Source organism: Osmia bicornis, chromosome 2 (genome assembly GCF_907164935.1).
Source record: "Osmia bicornis bicornis chromosome 2, iOsmBic2.1, whole genome shotgun sequence".
NCBI lineage: Eukaryota > Metazoa > Arthropoda > Insecta > Hymenoptera > Megachilidae > Osmia > Osmia bicornis.
In genome coordinates this window covers 5,306,184-5,325,867 of record NC_060217.1, presented here as the reverse complement: position 1 = coordinate 5,325,867, position 19,684 = coordinate 5,306,184, and the positions used below count along the sequence as shown (strand labels likewise).

General features: G+C 31.5%; 4 protein-coding genes across 5 annotated transcripts; 3 read left to right on the top strand and 1 right to left on the bottom strand.

The window, feature by feature from the left end:
* The first annotated feature begins 59 nt into the window (after nt 1–59).
* LOC114879068 (carboxy-terminal domain RNA polymerase II polypeptide A small phosphatase 1) lies at nt 60–7,217 on the top strand. 2 transcript variants are annotated; one of them, XM_046289605.1, is made up of 5 exons: nt 60–896; nt 1,021–1,119; nt 1,830–2,263; nt 2,346–2,531; nt 2,614–7,217. In XM_046289605.1, the coding sequence occupies exons 2-5, from the start codon at nt 1,050–1,052 to the stop codon at nt 2,803–2,805; spliced, it is 882 nt and encodes a 293-aa protein (XP_046145561.1). In that variant the 5' UTR covers nt 60–896; nt 1,021–1,049; the 3' UTR covers nt 2,806–7,217. The 2 variants fall into 2 exon arrangements, with proteins under 2 accessions (XP_046145561.1, XP_046145557.1); XM_046289601.1 differs by having other exon boundaries at nt 62–1,119.
* A 548-nt stretch (nt 7,218–7,765) lies between these two features.
* On the top strand, nt 7,766–11,152 carry LOC114879063 (DNA-directed RNA polymerases I and III subunit RPAC1). Its single transcript, XM_029193577.2, has 7 exons — nt 7,766–9,677; nt 9,752–9,808; nt 9,883–10,073; nt 10,145–10,329; nt 10,407–10,595; nt 10,682–10,930; nt 11,013–11,152. Exons 1-7 carry the CDS (start codon nt 9,594–9,596, stop codon nt 11,126–11,128), a joined length of 1,071 nt encoding a protein of 356 aa, XP_029049410.2. The 5' UTR covers nt 7,766–9,593; the 3' UTR covers nt 11,129–11,152.
* A 461-nt stretch (nt 11,153–11,613) lies between these two features.
* LOC114879075 (GILT-like protein 1) lies at nt 11,614–13,090 on the top strand. Its single transcript, XM_029193601.2, has 4 exons — nt 11,614–11,885; nt 12,245–12,438; nt 12,523–12,843; nt 12,941–13,090. The coding sequence occupies exons 1-4, from the start codon at nt 11,771–11,773 to the stop codon at nt 13,028–13,030; spliced, it is 720 nt and encodes a 239-aa protein (XP_029049434.1). The 5' UTR covers nt 11,614–11,770; the 3' UTR covers nt 13,031–13,090.
* Nucleotides 13,091–15,433: 2,343 nt separating this feature from the next.
* On the bottom strand, nt 15,434–19,615 carry LOC114879079 (calmodulin). Its single transcript, XM_029193623.2, has 4 exons — nt 19,383–19,615; nt 17,144–17,318; nt 16,685–16,927; nt 15,434–16,538 (listed from the first exon to the last, which is right to left on the bottom strand). Exons 1-4 carry the CDS (start codon nt 19,383–19,385, stop codon nt 16,510–16,512), a joined length of 450 nt encoding a protein of 149 aa, XP_029049456.1. The 5' UTR covers nt 19,386–19,615; the 3' UTR covers nt 15,434–16,509.
* Between the last annotated feature and the right edge of the window lie 69 nt (nt 19,616–19,684).

The window sequence follows — 19,684 nt, the reverse complement described above, 5'->3', positions numbered from 1 at the left end:
TGCAGCGTAAGATCCAGCAAAACATTGTTTGCAACGTTGTTTGCGTCGAATGAACAAAATTATATCTATGGTGAGTGCGCGATAAATATACATTGTTTAATCGTGTGTGTCAAGTGCACATCCTTACGGTTGCTACAAAATATTTATAAAATCAGTATTGTTACTGATTTGAGTATCATCAGATACATACATTATCTTGTTTGAACAATAATATCAAGTTCATTACCGAAAGATTGATGCGCGGTGCTGATCGAAGGACACCGTCGTCAACCTTCCAAACGCATTTAAAGAGCACAACAGGTACAACAAATATTGAATCGCAATGAACTGCGCAACGACATAGGTGTGGCGCGCAAAAGAGAGAGCGTACATGCACGTATCAGGAGTACATACGTGCAAGTGCTTCCTTGGAATGAAGGCACCAAAGAATTGGATTAACTTTCCCCAGTTACATTTCTGTTTAAAAAATCAATTGATCGTTTTGATGTAGTGTCAAGTGTGATCCCGATACTACGAAATTAATTGTTTATATCGAAAGTGAGTAAATAACTTGTTTTTTTTTAGAAAAGAGAGAATAAATTTTCGTGTTAATCTCCCGAATTAAATATCTTTGGTGTTGAATACACCGTGTGGGTGCGTGTGCGTGAGCGTACTCGTGCCCGTGCCTGCGCCTATGCGTCTCCGTTCGCCGAGTTGTGGTGATCTTCGTAGAGGTGGCGGCGGTAGCGACGGCAAAGGAGACAGTGAAGGTGGTGGTGGCGGCGGCGGCGACAGCAGTAACAGCAGCAGTAAAGGTGGCGGTGGTGAAGGAGACGGTGAAGGTGGCGGTGGCGGAGGCGGTGGCGGCGGTGGCCGCGACAACGTTTGGAGGGAGAAATTTCGTACATCGTGACTGAGTGAGTGAGTTGGTGCGTGTGCGTGCTACCGCGCGTATACGCTCTCTCATTCTCGGGATCGTGTGCGCGCGTATTGTATATATGTATATTGTTGCGCGCGCGCATTAACGGAATTCACGATCAGACACGCAGGGACTCTCAACAAATGTTTAAATGGACGCATCGTCCATTATCACCCAAGTGTCGCGGGATGACGAGCTAGGCCAGTTTAATAATGGGAAAGGTAGGTGTCTGTGACGAATATGGCTTGCCGCCTTACATTTTTTTTTTTACGTTTTTCTTCCAGATGCTGGGTGGAATCTGCACCTGTTACGGGACTACACCGCACTCCTCCTCACCTTACCTCACCTAACTTCACCTCTCACCCTGTTCCCCTCTCCTACTATTCGTCTATGCTTCGTTTCCGACGTCTCTTTTCCTCTCGCCCTCGTTTTTGCCTGGCCTGGCCTCGCCTCGCCTCGTCTCGTTTTGCTTCGCCTCTCCTCATCAAATCGTGTCTCTACCCCTCTCTGTTCTTTTCTTTCACCCAAGTTTCGCGTGTAACTTATTTCATCGTGTTGTACTATATCTTGTTGCCGTTTTAATTCATTTACCTCTCTTCGTTCATATAATGTTCAATATTGTCAAACACTCCAAACAATGCTATGAAACAAAGGCAATATTTCTTTTCTATGACTTTGAACTGTCAAAATATGTTTACATAAATACTTTAATAAATTAGTAACTTCGAATCATATGAACAATCATAATAACAATCTATATGAACAACCCTTTTCTATATTTTGAATCAATTGTATACCATTGTAGTGTTTTTATATTTTTATATAAACATGTTTCTATTTGTACAAATTGTAATAATATTTGTGGTTTTTGTTTGTATAATGTATTTTCTAAAACATGTATATTTATGGAATGTATGTTTTCATAATGTAGCCCAGTTACCACAAGAGAATGAAGTGGCCAACAACAGTCCAGCAAGTGGCAAAAAGCCAAGAGGGCGTGGACTTCTGCGATCTCTACTTTGTTGCCTTGGTAGAGGACGTGGAAGCAGTTCAAAAAGTTCAAAAACAAGCTCGTTACAAGGCGATGGACGTGGTTCACCACCACCAGGGACTGGATCCCCACGGTTCCTTCTCCCACCTGTCAGACATCAGGATATGCACAAAAAGTGCATGGTGATTGATTTGGATGAGACACTAGTGCATAGTTCTTTCAAACCAATCAACAATGCCGATTTTGTTGTTCCTGTAGAGATTGATGGGACAGTGCATCAAGTGTATGTTTTAAAGAGGCCTTATGTGGATGAATTCTTACAGAGAATGGGCGAACTGTACGAATGTGTATTATTCACAGCAAGTTTGGCTAAGGTATATTATAAATATTTCTTTATTATTAACAATTTTATGTTTAAAACTTGACTTCAATTTCCATAACTTTTGGTGCTTACAGTATGCTGATCCAGTAGCAGATTTGCTTGACAGATGGGGAGTGTTCAGAGCAAGACTGTTTAGAGAATCTTGTGTTTTTCACAGAGGAAATTATGTTAAAGATTTAAATAAGTTAGGGCGAGATTTACAACAAATTATTATTGTTGATAATAGTCCTGCAAGTTATATTTTCCATCCAGATAATGCAGTAAGATTTACCAAACATATACATATAAAAACTAAGGTGAAGGAAGTTAAATGGACATATTTTAAAATAAGTTTATTTACAGGTGCCAGTGGCATCATGGTTTGATGATATGACAGATTCAGAATTATTAGACTTAATTCCATTCTTTGAGAAACTCAGTAATGTGGAAAATATTTATACAGTCTTGTGCAATAGTAATCACCCTTATAATCAAGTACCAACAGCTGTACAGAATAGTCCAAGTCCAGGGTCGGGTTCACTTGGTGCTTCCTAGCCCTACCTAAATTCTGGCCAAATAGCCAGTATTGTCATCGCTCAATGCACTCTGAGGAGAATTCTGACTGGAATATTTCATATTACCCGTTTGTTATGTGGCAGTGGAAAACTAAGTGTGGCCCACTAAACGTTGAATGCAACATTTATTTGTCGAGGAATCATTCAAAGAGGAGGTGAAAATCCCAAGTCCTCCTGTGCACCATTTGTTTTGATGCGATATAAACACCAGCTGTTTCATTGTTGGCTTGAGTTCTCTTTTCTGATAAAGAGTAATACAGAATACTGTTCACAGTATGCCAGATGTAATGAACTGAAAATATTGATCTAATAATTAACATACAGGTAATTGGAAAAAGAATCACAAACAGCTCAATTGGTAATAACTCTTCCAATCACACTGAACTGGAATAAACTTTAAATGTAAATTATTGATAACATAATGAAATCCATGTGCGTGTTTCCGTGCTTGGTGTACTTAAGAAAAGGAACAAATGGCAATGGTAATGTGAAACGTGACATAAATTTTAAATTGGGTAAGTTCACAGATTTGTGCTTACATATAATTTTAATTGAAATAGAGTACCTTAAGAATGAATTACATGAGATAAAATATATACATATAACAAGTCGGAGTGTTAAGTGGTATAAAGGGAAGTAATACCTGATCACATAGAGTCTTTTGATGGGCCATTTTATCTTTCTTCTTTTATATTCCATTTATTTACTATAAATTCGTTTGCTTTTATTAACATGAAATTTCAATGAATTCTTCTAACATAAAAAATACTAAGCAATATGATAATTAGTTTTCGTATAAATTTTATGAGGCTAATAATTCCAAATAATTACAGAAATTAGTGCATTTGTAAACGTTTTTTATCGATTATAATTAAGATTGAAACATCATTTTTATTACCAAATGAAGAAAATATATATTAGATCTAATGATGTAAAATAATTATGAAAATATAAGAAATATTAGTCAACTAATTTTTTTAACATTTTTGTACCGAAAAAGAAATATTTTCAACAAATAGGATTTGAAATATGACAATATTGAAACGTTAACAAATCATTTAAATAAATGAAATAAAAAGAAAAAATAATGTTGTGTTTTCATCTTTTGATGGCATTTTAATTTTCTTTTAAAGCAAACTCAGAAAATAATAATATGGATATTACATAAAAAAAATTTCAGCATATTTAAGAATTTGGTAAATGCATATCATTCTCTCCCTCCAGATAATTTTATGAATAACGGAGCATTATGTTAATCCAATAATCATTATAATATCATTAATAAATTAGAATTATTTAGATATAATTCATCAAGAATAAGTAAAAAAAAATAACTTTATATGTACATGTAAATACGTTTACTAATAGATAGCTGTCAACTTTATACGCTTAATTCATGCATAACAAATGTACAAATTGCATTATACTTCCATACTCAATCCAATTGTCGTTATTCGTGCTTTTTATTTTATTAGTATTGTTACTAATGCATTATTACTAATGGTGTAGTGAATTGAATTTTATTATCGCAATTCATTTAGTTTCAGATACCATATTTTACTATAAATATTATATATTAATTATTATTTAGATGTTTAAATGAACTAAGAACAGGGATAGTTAAATAGATATATTTTCAGATGAATTCTCTGTTCGTATAACTCACTTGCAGCTATTGATGTTTATCCAATTATAATATTGACATATTTTCGTTATATCTTTTACATAATGCAATGTCAGGATCAGTAAATTAAATTATAGCTTTTGCCTTGATATTTCAATATGCATTTCCCATCTTAATAAATGGAAAAGCCCAGCTTGATAAAAACTAATTCTTTTACATTCTATATTTTAGTCAAGATAAAATAGGTATTATAATACATGCATTTGCTAAACTCTGCAGTAGATTCATTTGCATCAAATTAACATCCATTTGAATAAACTATTATTTAACATAATAATAACAAGATCTAGTATATTATAATAGTACTTCATTATTAAATATGAACTTTTCTTGCTTACTTATATAATATTTGTTATTTATCGTGTTATTTATCATTGAACCGAAAAATAAATCTACAGTTCTGTAAGTTATGATTTCAGGAAAGGAAAGGGCTAGGGTATACAGAGATAAGAATATTATATAACAATAAGTCTTATACATATTGCATAATATTAAATGGCTTCCAACTTCATGTTTTATCAATTTTTTGTTAGTTATTTTAAATGGATCACCGTTACAGAGATCATGTCCTACCTTTATAAAAAGAGCCGATTGAGGTAATAATTTTTTACATGAAATCATTTGAACATACGATGAGACGAATTAATTATACAAGCTAATCATAAAGCTGTATATAAATGTTGAAAGTTTATATGTAGAATTTAACGATTTATAATTTAGAATTGTATTAGCTATCACTATATTTACGTTAATTAATGATATTTAAGAATCAACATGTTATGAAATGTTTGTACTTAGTAAACGTACCTCGCCAATCAGTGCTTGATAAAACTCGAAATCTCTAGATATATTTGATTTAATGAATTCTTTTTGTTTAAGCTAAATGTAGTGGCCGTACTTTTACTTCAACCATGTGTTTCTAATGAATGTATCGAGCAGAATTATTTTAAGGAAGAAAGAATGCGAAACAGATTCAAATGAAGCTATAGATAATGGCGTATTTGCAAGATGATATTAACAAAAATAATTGTAGTCATTTTCGTTTGTACAATTGCCCATCGAAATGACTCTACGAGCTGTGGTGCACCTTCTCCGGAAATACGTACACGACTACCGAATAAAACGAAAGGAATTCTCTATTTTCAATCTGACACTCGTTAGCTTTTTATCTGCAATGTCTTTTACAATGTTCTTCGTGTCTGCCACTTGAGAACTGTCGTAAATATCATACACGACGTAAACGAGCGATTACAATGCGAAATATACAGTCATGTGGCAAAGTCCTAAAATCATCTTTTTAGTTTTTTTTTATCGCAGGAACGTTTATCACTGATAGTGCACGATAAAGAACTTAGAACATGGAAATGTATCGTTAAATGATATTACTTTTCGGTCGGGAAGATCCGAGGAAAACCGAGGAGAGGCGTGTAATGCCCCACGTTGATGTTGTATCCGACTCAAGATATCTTTCGGATTCAACATTACATCGTCGTTGCATCAAATGCCTGAAAAACATCATGTTCACCGTGTCGTGCTTCCGTGATTTATTAGTATTAACAAACCAGTGTATCGCTTTTATCATACACATACTATCTATCTGGACGTTTCAGAAGCGTCCATAATATCTGGTAACATATACATGCGTTTCTTTTGCCGTGTTTTTAATCTTTCCGAGCATTTTGTTTTGTTTCCTTTTTTTTTTCTTTTTTAATTATTACTATTTACTATTAATATTATTATGGAGTTGTAACATGATTGTAGATGCGCCGTAGCAGAACTCCCGAGGATGAGCTCGAACACACATAATTCGTTTAGATATATTATGAAAAATTGTACGCCGAGAAAAATGTTAGCGCGAAGACGTGGCGCAAACGATCGTGATAGGTAATTAGGTATATATACATATATATAAATATTATATAAATACGTAGGTAGATCAATTTGAAGAATGGATGAAATTTTGTAGAGACTCAACGGTGTCCATTGTGCGTATACACACATGGTATGTCTGTGTGTATGTAATACAATGCGAAAGTACAAGAGTTATATTAATTTGCGATGCGAAAATATAAATGGATTATCTTCGATTAAATTACTTAAGCGACGTGTACTCTTCTACGATCGATGATTTGTAATCATGTGTTTGATTGAAGCTTATTTTTATACGTTTGCATTACGATCAGTCTATGGTATACGCGTTAATCAAATGCGGAATTATTTAACGATTCAAGGTGAAGGAAACGCCGGTGTTACTCTAATTGGTAGTTATACATGAATATTATTAGTAGTTTTATTCTGTTTGAACCGGAGACCGCTGTTTGGTGATAATGATCGTGTTGCAATCGTAATGATCATGTCGCTAACATTTTTCTCAGTACGGGAATCGTTATTCGAAGCAGCCTTGCTGTGTATCACGAGCCGAGCAAATATGTATAGGACGTACATATAAATATATACCTTCGAGAAAAGGAAAAAAGGAGAATGCATGCATGTGCGTGCGTACTTTGTATGTGTGTATGTATGCTAGAGATATAATTGCGGGTGTGATGATAGTTTAAAAAAAAACAAACAAAAATATGAAAACAAAGTGGTTAAAAAGCCGTTCGCCGAGCGACCGGATTGCAGAATCGAAATTGAAACTTTTTATATACAACTACTTTAAGAGAGGAATAAAAACGGGAATAAAGAAGATGAAACTTGAAACTCCAGTTACTGCGTTCAGAACAATTAATTTATTGCACTATTATTATTACATGCATTGTACAAAATTTATCAAGAAGAAAACGAAGTGGAATTATTAGGGTTCAAAAATGTCCCGTTGAGAGTGTGAACAGTGGAATGAATAAAGAGAGAAAATAAATAGAATGAAAGGTACGAGTGTGCATGTAAGGAACAAAAAAAGAAGAAGAAACAATTAACGATATTGCCTTGATTTGTAAATAAAAACTTAATTACTTCCACTAATGAAACCTTCTATGCAGATACTGAGTGGGCTGCAATTTCGCCCATCCGGGCTCACCCCCTTCTATTTCATATGTTTTTTACTAAAGCCGCGGCTGATTTTAACAGCGAACATATTTTGTACAGTAACGAGACGTGTATATGTATATATATATACATGTTTATTTATATAATATTATAAATAAATATATGTATATATAGTATATAGAAGATGGAGGTGAGCTCTATGCGTTATACCAGAAAAATCAATTAGACTGTAATATCTCCCGCCCCTCTGACATGTCCAGTTTGCTCTGTGATTCTGTGTTTAATAAAAAAAAAAAGTAAAAAATATATATATGTATGTATATATATGTACATTCACGTGCACACTAGGCTTCCCCTGGTGTAGAGAATTAGTTCCTTATTTTTTTTTTTATTTTTATGTAGAGAAAATCTTTGAAAGTCATCCCAAGCTGTTAAAGGGGTAGGAGTTATACATATGTATACACCGAAACCTGCATGGTGGCCTACCTCAGGCGCGTAGGGTGATCCCCAAGCATCATCCCCTTTATGAATGATTGTGAGGGAAACTTAAAGTGCACGTAATTCTACATATATGAATGTTTGCATGAACACCCCGTATGAAAGTGTTTTACAGTTTACAGATTACTGTATATTACTGTATATTAGAAGGATTGATATATTACTCGTTTCTAATATCAGTTACTATTATTAATAGATTTGATGATCATTTTATTGTGATCACGTTCGTTTAAAAATCAAAAGTTGATTCTATGCATTAAAAAGGGGCATGAAGATAATTGATAGCTGCTTTTAGAAAGGCAAAGTGCTTAGCGCTATTTTGTTACGATTTCATGAAATACATAATCGTAGGTAAATGACTCAGCGTGATAATGTTTAATAACTTTGTATTATCAGGAAGAATTAATTACGTGAAACTGCATTTTTTTAGACAAAATTGGCAAACGTTTTCTAATAATTAATATACACCCGTGTTTATACAGGATGACACCATGGTATTTAGGTCAACCAGCTCGATAGCATGCGGTTAATCTCGATATTGAATTTTCCTGAACATTTCATTACGAAGAAAAATGCCATGACTGACGTACGAGGCACCAAAAACCTAAAAAACAATTCGGTAGTAACATTTGAAAGAAAAGTATCCATAGTATTTTACAAATTTAAGAAACCTGAAGGTGAATTTAGACATTTTACGTATGAACACTTATGTGTTTGAATATACATAAATTTTAATTGATTTTATTATAAAAACGGTTTTGGTTATCTGGAAACTTATTTGATAGACCGGATAATTGAAATAATGTTTTTTAATTGTAGTTGGTTTTGGGTTCTTATTTATCATTCTCAGTAAACTTATGCGCGAAATAAAATATATTCAAACAACATCTTGTATCTTTTCATTATTTACGCATTTGTTAATATAAAATGTTTGACATTTGTACAATATAGAAAAAAGAATATGGTGCACGTTATAAATATGTTAGCATCAACTATATTTTGTAAAATGTCAAAATACAAATATATCTTGTGCTTTCAATAAACGGGTACATAAATAAGGCTGTGCTGGTATTATAGAACATTGCTAAAATAAGAAGCTAATTGATTCGAGATCAATTACACACAAAAATATACTTCTAAAAAAAAGAATTATGCTATGCTGAATTTTTTATTATATTTATTTTGTTGAAGCAACATCAAAATTTGTCCAATTACCAATAAAAAGTATATAATTGTATTTTTATATCTTCCTATGAATCATTTGTTCAAAAATTTTAAGGTGATGCGAGCGTGGAGGCCGAACTCCGAATTCTTGCGTCGGTAAAACAGCCTATGTTTGGAAACTGATTCAAACGCCACCTCAGTTATTGCATCCAACAAACGGCGTGCTATACAGCGTTCACATAATAAATACCAAAGAAAAAACTGAATAATATATTTTTTTGCTTCCATACAATACCCATTTTGTTTTAAGCTTTAATTATTTGTAATGAACTAATGAATAAAGAGAAATATTAATTTGATATGTACCTAAGTAGTTCTCCATGACGTGTATGATGTCACCAAAGGCTTTATTATGAAGCCTTCATCTGGCAACGATGCCGCGTTGTGATAATAAACCTCTTACTATGGAGGAAAACCAAAAATCTCGTGTTATTCTTGAAGAATACGGTATACCTAATGTAAGAATGTAGGGAATACATTTAGGATATATTTGATTGAAAACATAAATGATGAATGTTAATTTTGTTTGTAGGCTTCTGAATATACCAATTATCAGTCACAAGACTGGAATTTACATAATTTTAAAAAGGTAAGGTTTTTATTTTAGTTGTTCTTTTATTTTTTATTTAAATATTCAATTCATCATGATTATATTATTTTCAGGAATTTAAGATAGAAGTTGTCAGAGAATCTGAAGATGAAAGAGAGTTAGAGTTTGATTTAATTGGTTATCCTGTTGGTTTAGCTAATGCTTTCCGTAGGGTTCTTTTAAGTGAGGTACCAAGCATGGCTATAGAAAAAGTTTATATTGTAAATAATACAAGTTTAATTCAAGATGAAGTTCTTGCCCATAGGTAAAAATTATTTATATTTAAAAGTTAAATTTTAATCTTTTATCCTAAAGAAAGATAATTTCATTTTGCAGATTGGGTCTGATACCACTTCAAGCTGATCCAAGGTTATTTGAATATCCTTCATCTACTGCTAAGGATGAAGATGAAGTTAGTGATCAAGATACACTAAGATATGAACTTAAAGTAACTTGCTCTTGGAATACCCAAGCTCCCAAAGATGCTCGAAGGACAACTGATATGTACAAAAACAGTAATGGTAGATGTTTAATAAAGTTTCAAAGTTATTACATGTTAAAAGATATTTCAGAAATATAAGCAACTACATCTTTATAGTGTATAGCAAAGATATTAAATGGGTTCCAATTGGACGCCAAGCAGAACTGTATCCACGAGGAGGAGAGCAATTAGGGGTTTTAGAAAATGATATTTTAATATGTAAAATGCGACCAGGTCAAGAAATCCACGCTTTTATGCACGCAATTAAAGGAATTGGGAAAGATCATGCTAAATTTTCTCCTGTAGGTAAGTATTACACAACTGTGAAATACTGATATAATAAATATATTGATCAGTATAATTATTTACTTACTTAAGTTTATTTAATTTAGCTACAGCATCATATAGATTACTACCAGATATACAATTAATAAAGCCAGTTAGAGGAGAAATGGCGGATCGTTTAAAAAATTGCTTCAGTATTGGTGTTATAGAAGTAATTGAACAAAAACCAGGTGATCCAGAGTCTCGTGAAGCGAGAGTGAAAAACCCTCGTTATGATAGTTGTTCTAGAAACGTATTTCAACACGAAGATCTTAAAGGATGTGTACGATTAAGTAGAGTACGAAATCATATTATATGTAAGTAAATAATGTTTTTCTTAATTTGATTAATGAAACATTGTGTATCTTCAATTTAATGGCATTTTTCTTGTGTTTGCAGTTACTGTTGAATCTGTAGGAACATTACCTCCAGCCATATTATTTACAGAAGGAGTTAAAATTCTTAAAGGAAAATGTAAAACATTTTTAGAAGAACTTGAAAATATTGGAAAATAAATATACATACTTTTTTACTAACAATATTTCAAAAGCTGCTATTAATATTTCCACTAATTTAAAATAAAGATACTTTGTTTTAAATAATTTTTAATGTTTATCAAAAATTGTTTATTAATTTTTATTTTACTTTTTTAAACCTAAAGTAAAAAAATTAAGGAAAATAGTTTTAAGTATTTCAGTATTATTATTACAATTAAAAAGTACAAATTACAGTGTATAATAAGTATAATAAACTCATTTTTAGATGTTAAAAATGCTATATAAGTATATGGTTTTAACTTTTCATTAATGTTAAAGTTATTCTGTAGTTTTATGAATATTATAACCACTTTTTAATACTTTGTAAAGTTTCAATATTTAAGAACGTTTTAATAATTTTATGAAACATTAAAATTTTTTTTAATTCAATTGGTGTTTAAATATGAATTAATTTCGTATTTTTTAAAATTTAGTCATAGATTTTTCTCTGTTTCAAAAGAAGAAAGTACAGATTTCAGAGTAGGTAAGAGAAAATGATGTTGACGCATTAGTTCTGCGATGTGACACGGCTGGAGATATCTCTTATTCGTTTGAAATTGTTACATCATAAGCAAAATTTATTCCGCACTATTTTAGCTTTTACAATTACGATTAAAGATAATGGGATTTGGAAATTTTCGATGGAGGATATTGTTTATTATTATATCAGTTTTACTGCTTTGGCAGCTGACAAAAGTGTGGTTGGGTTTTACGCAAAGAAAATCTGGCATAGAAGGTAAAAAACATACACGCCTATTTGTAAAGCAGGTTGAATTTTGATTTTGCAATTTCTTTTTTTAATTGCTATACATTCAATTTTATGGTCTAATAATATCATTGAGAATGAAATAGTTTATTAACTCTTGATTGCAAATTTGGATACTCTATAAATATTTATAAATTTTTATAGTTTATAACTAATCATAAAGGAAATCATGAATGTGAAATTATTATTGTTCTGTAAAGTTGCAGATTTCATGTAATATGTAATATTGAATGTTGATACCTAGTAAGAAAAAAATAATAAATAAAATCTGTTATTTATAATCTTACAATTTTCTTGATTTTCTCGAATATCTGCTAAGTTTTGTATAGCACAGCTTCAGGACAACCATTTGGCAATATTAAGCCAAAAAGATGACTGGAGTAAACAAAAGATTCGCATAGCTGTATACTATGAAGCACTATGCCCAGATTCACGGAGTTTCTTCATCAAACAATTACTGCCAACATATCACCGACTTCCAGATAGCATACAAGTGCAATTAATACCTTATGGGAAAGCTACAGTAAGGCATTTAATATTTCAGTATTCTTTATATCAAGAAGAGGGTTATTTTAAACAGTAATTTTAAGATTACAAATTTTTGCAGACAATAAATACAAAAGATGGCTATGAATTCATATGTCAGCATGGTCCTATCGAATGTGAAGCAAATATAATCCATGCATGTTCAATAGATGTATTAAAAAATTCTTCCATTCAATTAGAGTACTTATCTTGCATGATTAAGAACAATATAGAACCAGTAATTATCATGGAAAGTTGTGCAAAGAAAATGAATATAGATTATAAGGATATTTTCAAATGCTCTGTTGAAGCGAAAGGTAAAGAACTTTTAGCCAGATATGGAGAGCTGACAAAAGCCTTAACACCAAAAGTTTCTTTTATACCAACTGTTACACTTGATGGGGTAAGTTCATCATTTCTGCTATTCAAAACAAAATGTTAATATTTTTAAATGTTCAAAACCTGTATTAATATATATTGTAATATATATATATTTTTAGAAGTCTGAAAATCAAGCAAGGATACTAAAAAATTTGTTACAAGAAGTGTGCCTACATTTTAAAGTTATGCCAAAAGGTTGTACAGTGTAAAATATTTATAAAACATATCTTCCAATAGATGTGCTCAAAATATAATATTTTTTACATTAATTTTGTATGCATTTAATAACAATAATTAAAATTTCTTAAAGAATGAATTAACAAAATTAAATAAATTGTATTATAAGTGCACCTATTACATGCTAACGTACAGTATTTAAATATTTAAATTCAATTACACTAATACAATTATCAAATTGTTAAGATATAAAAAAATATAAAAAGTGTAAGATTAAGAAAGCATAAAGATTCGTTCTTGTACATGCATTCTTGTGAACTAACTCTACCCAAATATTGATTTTCTTAGAGAAACCTATTCTAGAAAATCAAAATAATTTTTCTAAATTTTTTAAATTAAAGCACCGTGTAGAGGATTTTTAATGTTAACATTTATGATTATGATTTTTAATAAATTTAAAATATTGGCAATTGCTCATAATAATTGTACGTATTACGCGAGTTACCCGTACAGAATATAGTTGATAATTTGTCTTTACTAAAGTAATTAAGAATCAATTGATCATTTAATATATGGGAACAATTTATTAACTTAATATCAACACTTTATACAAACTGTATCGCTTCGTCACGCACGATAGGTGAAGTATGCCTTTGATATGGCGGAGAATCATATCTCACATACAATAGAAATAATGAACGTACATATTTCAAGTACAGGAGAAAGAAATGTATAGAATTTGTTTTTTAGCCGAATGGATTATTACATTTATTGGAATTACTTTTCAAAGATAAACATCAAAAATAAATAATTTCTTATTCGCGTCACGACGGAGCTTCATAAACATCGCATTTGAATATTTTTATATATTTTTCAAGGGAAAGATTGAGAACAAGAGTTACTCTCGAATAGAATTTTCAACTATTTTTTATTTGCAATAAACGAACGTCTCGAGAAACGATCTTTAAAGAAACGAGACCACGATGATGTTTTTTAGCGATATATCTCAAGCTACAGTTTTCTTCTTGAGACGTAAAATACTGACTTTATTTTTCAAACTCAATATCGACTCTCGGCGCTCGTTATTAAACAACTCTCGTTAAATCACTTTTCTTTTAAATACGGGAAAATGATAAATTTAGACTACGTAGAACTTTGCGACACGAATATAAAATTAATATTAAATATTGGAATATATTCTTTTTTAACTTAGACTTAAACACTAACTGTCAACGATCGATGAAACGAGCAATAATTTGTTTAAGCAGTTTAAATAGGGATGTTCTTCGAGTAAAATCTATATCACCATTTACAAAAGGACTTTGTTGTCGCGATTTCTCTTTCTTCTTCATAATTTTTTTTTTTTGCATTTTTACAAAGTGAGAACATTTTCGCCGTAAATCACTAAATTTTAACTTCTGTGTTCACAATAACGATAACAGCTATCAGAACGATCGCAAGTGAAGTAAAATAGTTAAGAATTTTTTTTCATTATTTTACGATTCATATGCCTTATAATATTTCTATAAAAGGCTTTCGAATCGATGAAACTTTTTGTTTAAGATATGTTAACGCGAATCTTTGTTGACAGTGAATTTATACATATACATTTGTCGGCAAACTATTTCTAGATGCCATTCGAAAAATGACGATGAGATAAAAACGGCTGAAACGAGAGGTCCATTGGTTAATGAAGGAAACGAATTGAGTAGTTGTGACCTAAAAATGAGGATACATTTATTTTGTCTTTTTATGATCAATGCGATCTAGGTCACCAGAAATACAAGTACTTCTCATTTTGTTCACTTCAATATTAAATAATAAAGGACTGTGGAGGAATTCTTTCTTCTTTTCTTCCTTTTTTCGTAAATTAGTTTTATATATATATATATATATGCATATATATATATATGTATATATAATATATATTACATATATATTATGACTGAACCACCGACACGCATGTGTTGCCACCGTTCGGTGTTTGTTCTTTTACTCTTAGTTCTTAAGTAACATTATCGTACGAATCGCACAAAATCACACCAGTTTCTCCGGTTCTAGTTGCTCCGCTTGCGAGACTGGCACGCACCCCTGGGCGAAGGAAAATATAGTGCACCGATCACTGTGATTTGCCTCCTTTTTTTTTTTTAAATCCCTCTTCCCTATTTCTCTGTGATTTCTTTAGATTTCAACAAAAGTGGTGTCGACGTTGTGTAACGCGCGCACGCGTTTTAAGGCTTTCTCAGTAGAGACAAGATACAAACTTAGATGTGTTCTTATGAAGAAGAAGGCTATAATGAAATTGAATACAGAACGCACTTGGTGAAATGTGTTATGTTATTTTTTCTTTTTTTTCTTTTTTTTTTTGGTATGTGTTTTTGTGTAATATTGTGTCATGTACATAGGTTGAAAGAAGACATAATAAATCCCACAAATCATGAAGAAAGAAATTTTACTAAGAATTCAATATGATTCAATTTCGTAAACCTTTTAAGATTCTACGCGAACATAAGTTTAAGATTGCACTACGCATCTCTTAATTTTTCGTGGTTTCAATTTTTTTTTTTATCATTATACACTTTTATTCCTGATTTTTCGGTTATTAGAAGAATTAAATTATTCGTTACAACGTAATATAGAATGTACGAAGTCATCGATAAGCCAAAGATTGAACTCTGGAAAAAACGATGCCAAATCTCGAATTTTCTTTGGCAAAACAAAACAAACGCTCGACATGTACGTTACTGATAAAGTTTTCTCTACGGCAAGCGCTGTATCGATGACATTCATTACGAGTACGTTTCTAGATATAAACAGAATAAATTTTCAATTCACCTAAACGAATTTATATAATGTACTATAGCAGCACGTAAAGATCTTTCCTTTCTTTTAATACTTTTCCATTTTCCTACTCGTCGATTCAATTTTTGTTATTAGTGATTTATTGAAAAAGGAAAGAAATATGCGAAATAATTTTTAGATTTATGCAAAGAAGAAACAGGAAAAGGCTGAAAAGAGAGGAAAGCAAGATAACGTACTGTGAATGTACTTTTTATCATCAACAAACATGCGCGTCTGTTTTTTATATATATATATATCTAACACTTTTTAATTATATTCTTTTATATGGAAATAAATCATCTCTTGTATATATACGAGTATGTTGTATGTGTATGTGCTGCATATTTGTGTTCGTGCCTGTGTAACTGTACTTTTATGTTCATGTTGTCTGTGGTTAAGTATTTAGTGTATTTAGAGATAATGATTTTAGTGGTATAACTCTTTAATTAAACAATTGCCCTGTATTACTTATCGTTAATGATGTTTAACGCATGTCGGACGTTGACTTTTTTCGCGTTTTATAGACATCTTTGCGTCCAGATATAAGATTTTTTTTCACGTTCTGGTCAATTCGCATTTTGTTAACATTATTTTTTTCTTTGTTTCTTGATTTATTTTAATACGTCAACACCACTCCAAGTTGCAAGTTTTTCCATTACACATGTTGCATTCACTTTGATGTCATCATTGTGACAAATTCTGAACAAATAAAAATAATATTTATAAATTCTTATTATAATTGATCTATTAAAATAAGAAATTATGCTAAGTATTAAACAAACAAAATTTAAAAGGCAAAAAATGTATGATAAGAATAAAATTAATATCAAATTTTAGTATACAACCTTCATAATTCACTTGGCCATCACCATCAATGTCAGCCTCCCGAATCATCTCATCTACTTCCTCATCAGTGAGTTTCTCGCCAAGATTTGTCATAACATGTCTGAGTTCCGCTGCAGATATGAAACCATTTCCATCCTTATCAAATACTCTGAAGGCCTCCCTAATTTCCTCCTCACTGTCAGTATCCTTCATTTTGCGAGCCATCATGGTTAAGAATTCCGGAAAATCGATTGTGCCATTACCTACAATTCCAAGTATTTTTAATTTCGATTTTTTCTGAAATCAGATTTTTTCCAATATCTTTAATAACAAATTACTAAGAATCACATGCAAAATGTTATTCTCTCATTATGCAAATATATTAACCATGTTATATGAAGTATGATGAAACTTGCATAACAAACAATAACAAAACACTGTAAATAAAGTGATCATAATAGAGAATTAAAAAGAAATACCATCTGCATCCACTTCATTGATCATATCCTGAAGCTCTGCTTCTGTAGGATTTTGACCTAGCGATCGCATAACTGTACCCAACTCTTTGGTTGTAATGGTACCATCTCCATCTTTGTCAAATAGCGAAAATGCTTCCTTAAATTCTGCAATTTGCTCTTCTGTGAGTTGATCAGCCTTTAAACAAAAAAAAAGGTTCATTTCAGAATAATCAATATACTTAACATATTACATACAACTATATTTATTATCTTTAGCATAATCATAAATTCCAATTTAGTTGTTTAAATCAATTAAATTAAACCATATCGTGTACTTCGGTACATCATAAGAAATAATTTAACATGTTACAATTTTATTTTATGAAATTCCTATATGATTAATTATTTATGTTACATAAATACTAAACATCATTTAATACAGCTAAATAATAATAATTAATTATCATGTAAAATTGTTTCAAATCTACTATAACTTCTAGAATGAAACATCTCGCAATATAGGTCAAATGTACATATGTAGTTTGCACTGCATACTCTCCTTTCTTCTATATACTTTATACAAAAATATCAATTGAGCATTTAGATCTATATTAAAAACAAATGTCTATGAAAAAACTGTATATATAATTGGTACAAATGCATCTTGCGTATATTTTTCAACATTACAAATAGAAATCGTATAATCGTATTTTATTAAAAAATATATATATTTATTTATTTTACCATAATCCAAGATTTACTTATATAAATTCATTTAATTCTGACGTATTAAAAATATAAATTATAAAGTTTAATCGTAAAAGTACAATAATATTTTAGGTTATACTGCAGAAAAATCGTCAAGTACTTTTAAACTCGCAATAGAATAATTGAAAATACAATTTTCAGATTTTTAGTGTATAAGATATACAATCTTTCCACGTAACCCGAATCTTGGGAACTAAAATCGTAGTTTAAAATTAAAAAAAGTATTTATATATTTCGCAGTTGTTTCCATAATTCTCGTGTACAAAAATACAATATGGTATCAGATTATTTCGAATTGTGTGAAAAATCGGTGTTTATGAAAACTAATCGAAGGTTGGGTGTGGGAATGTATAAGGGCTACGGGAAATTGGTGCATCGGCGAGAGACCGCGAAAATCAATAGTGAGGTATACCGTGTAACGGCTGAGTGTCGAATACTATACGCTATATTATTAGGAACAATGAGTATAAAAAAAGATAAAATTTTGATAAATAAATGTATAATATTTCCTCTGAAGTATTTTAGTTTTAATGTTTCATGAAATTTAATATGTTACTTAGAAGCTTAAAATAAGATAAAGTTTCAATTTTTAATATGTTCACTGATTTCGGATACATAAGTACACGCTAAGCCGTTTACTAAATATGTATAAGAAGCAATGAACAAATTCAATTTTTACATTATTGCTGTTCATTTGATGTATTTAAGATATTTCATAGAATTGGTATAGTTTTATTAAAAATTACCTTAACACGGTTTCTTTGAACGAAAACTTAAGTTTGATATCATTGATTAAATGTAAGTTAAAAATGAAATTATAAAATATCCAGTGAGACATATGATAGCTATTATCTCGTAACGGATTTAATAATCTAAAGATAAAGCATTTGAAACCGATAAAACTCGTGAATTCAGGATTTCAAAAGTCTCTTAACGCAATTCAATACTTGAACTTACCGTTATACGCTAACATCAATACATACTTGACAACGTATTACAGGCGACATCGAATCTTGAAAGTTTTCACTGTAACTATGATGAAGTTTGAGTGAAACATTGGAAAATCTTTATTCCTTTTATCTAATCCTTCGATGTTTCCGCAAATTTGATCAAGCAACTCTTTCGGTTCGTAGCATATCAAAGGATTGGGAAAAACATACGTATAGCTGGTGCTGGAGGAGGAATGGATCGATAGTCGGTCCATCTCCGCATACCGGCCATTACGAATGTAATATCACAATAGTGCGTAGGTATAAAAGATATGTAGGATAAAATAGAAAATGTCATATGATTGAGAAGGAAATGTATCGATGTTAGGAAATAGATGGAAAAAATAGGTTTTCGGTAAATGCGTATCGGTCAGTTGCACGTGCACTCGGCGCGTCAATGCGGCAAACGAATGTTAAGGCGAGGGCGAGAGCGAGGGGCCGCTGCCGAGCGACGTCCGCATAGGCACAGGCACACGCACCAGAAAAAGAGAATTCAGACTTACCATTTTGGCTCGTTTTTACGTTTTGGTACGCTCGACGATTTCAAATATCGCTTAGGCACTAGACACAAAGGATACTTGATTCACAATCTCCGGCCAACGTGGAAGGTAAACTTGTGTGCACGAAAGCGCGGACAGACACGCAATACGACACGGCCGACGAGAAACACACTCCGAACAGCAATGGAGTCCTCCGTTCTCTCTCGATGTACGAGCCTCTCTGCCGCTTGTCTCGGTCAAGTATCACTACGCCGCCCCTAACGGACTATACGACGGCGCTTCGCGATTGGTCAGACGACAAGGCG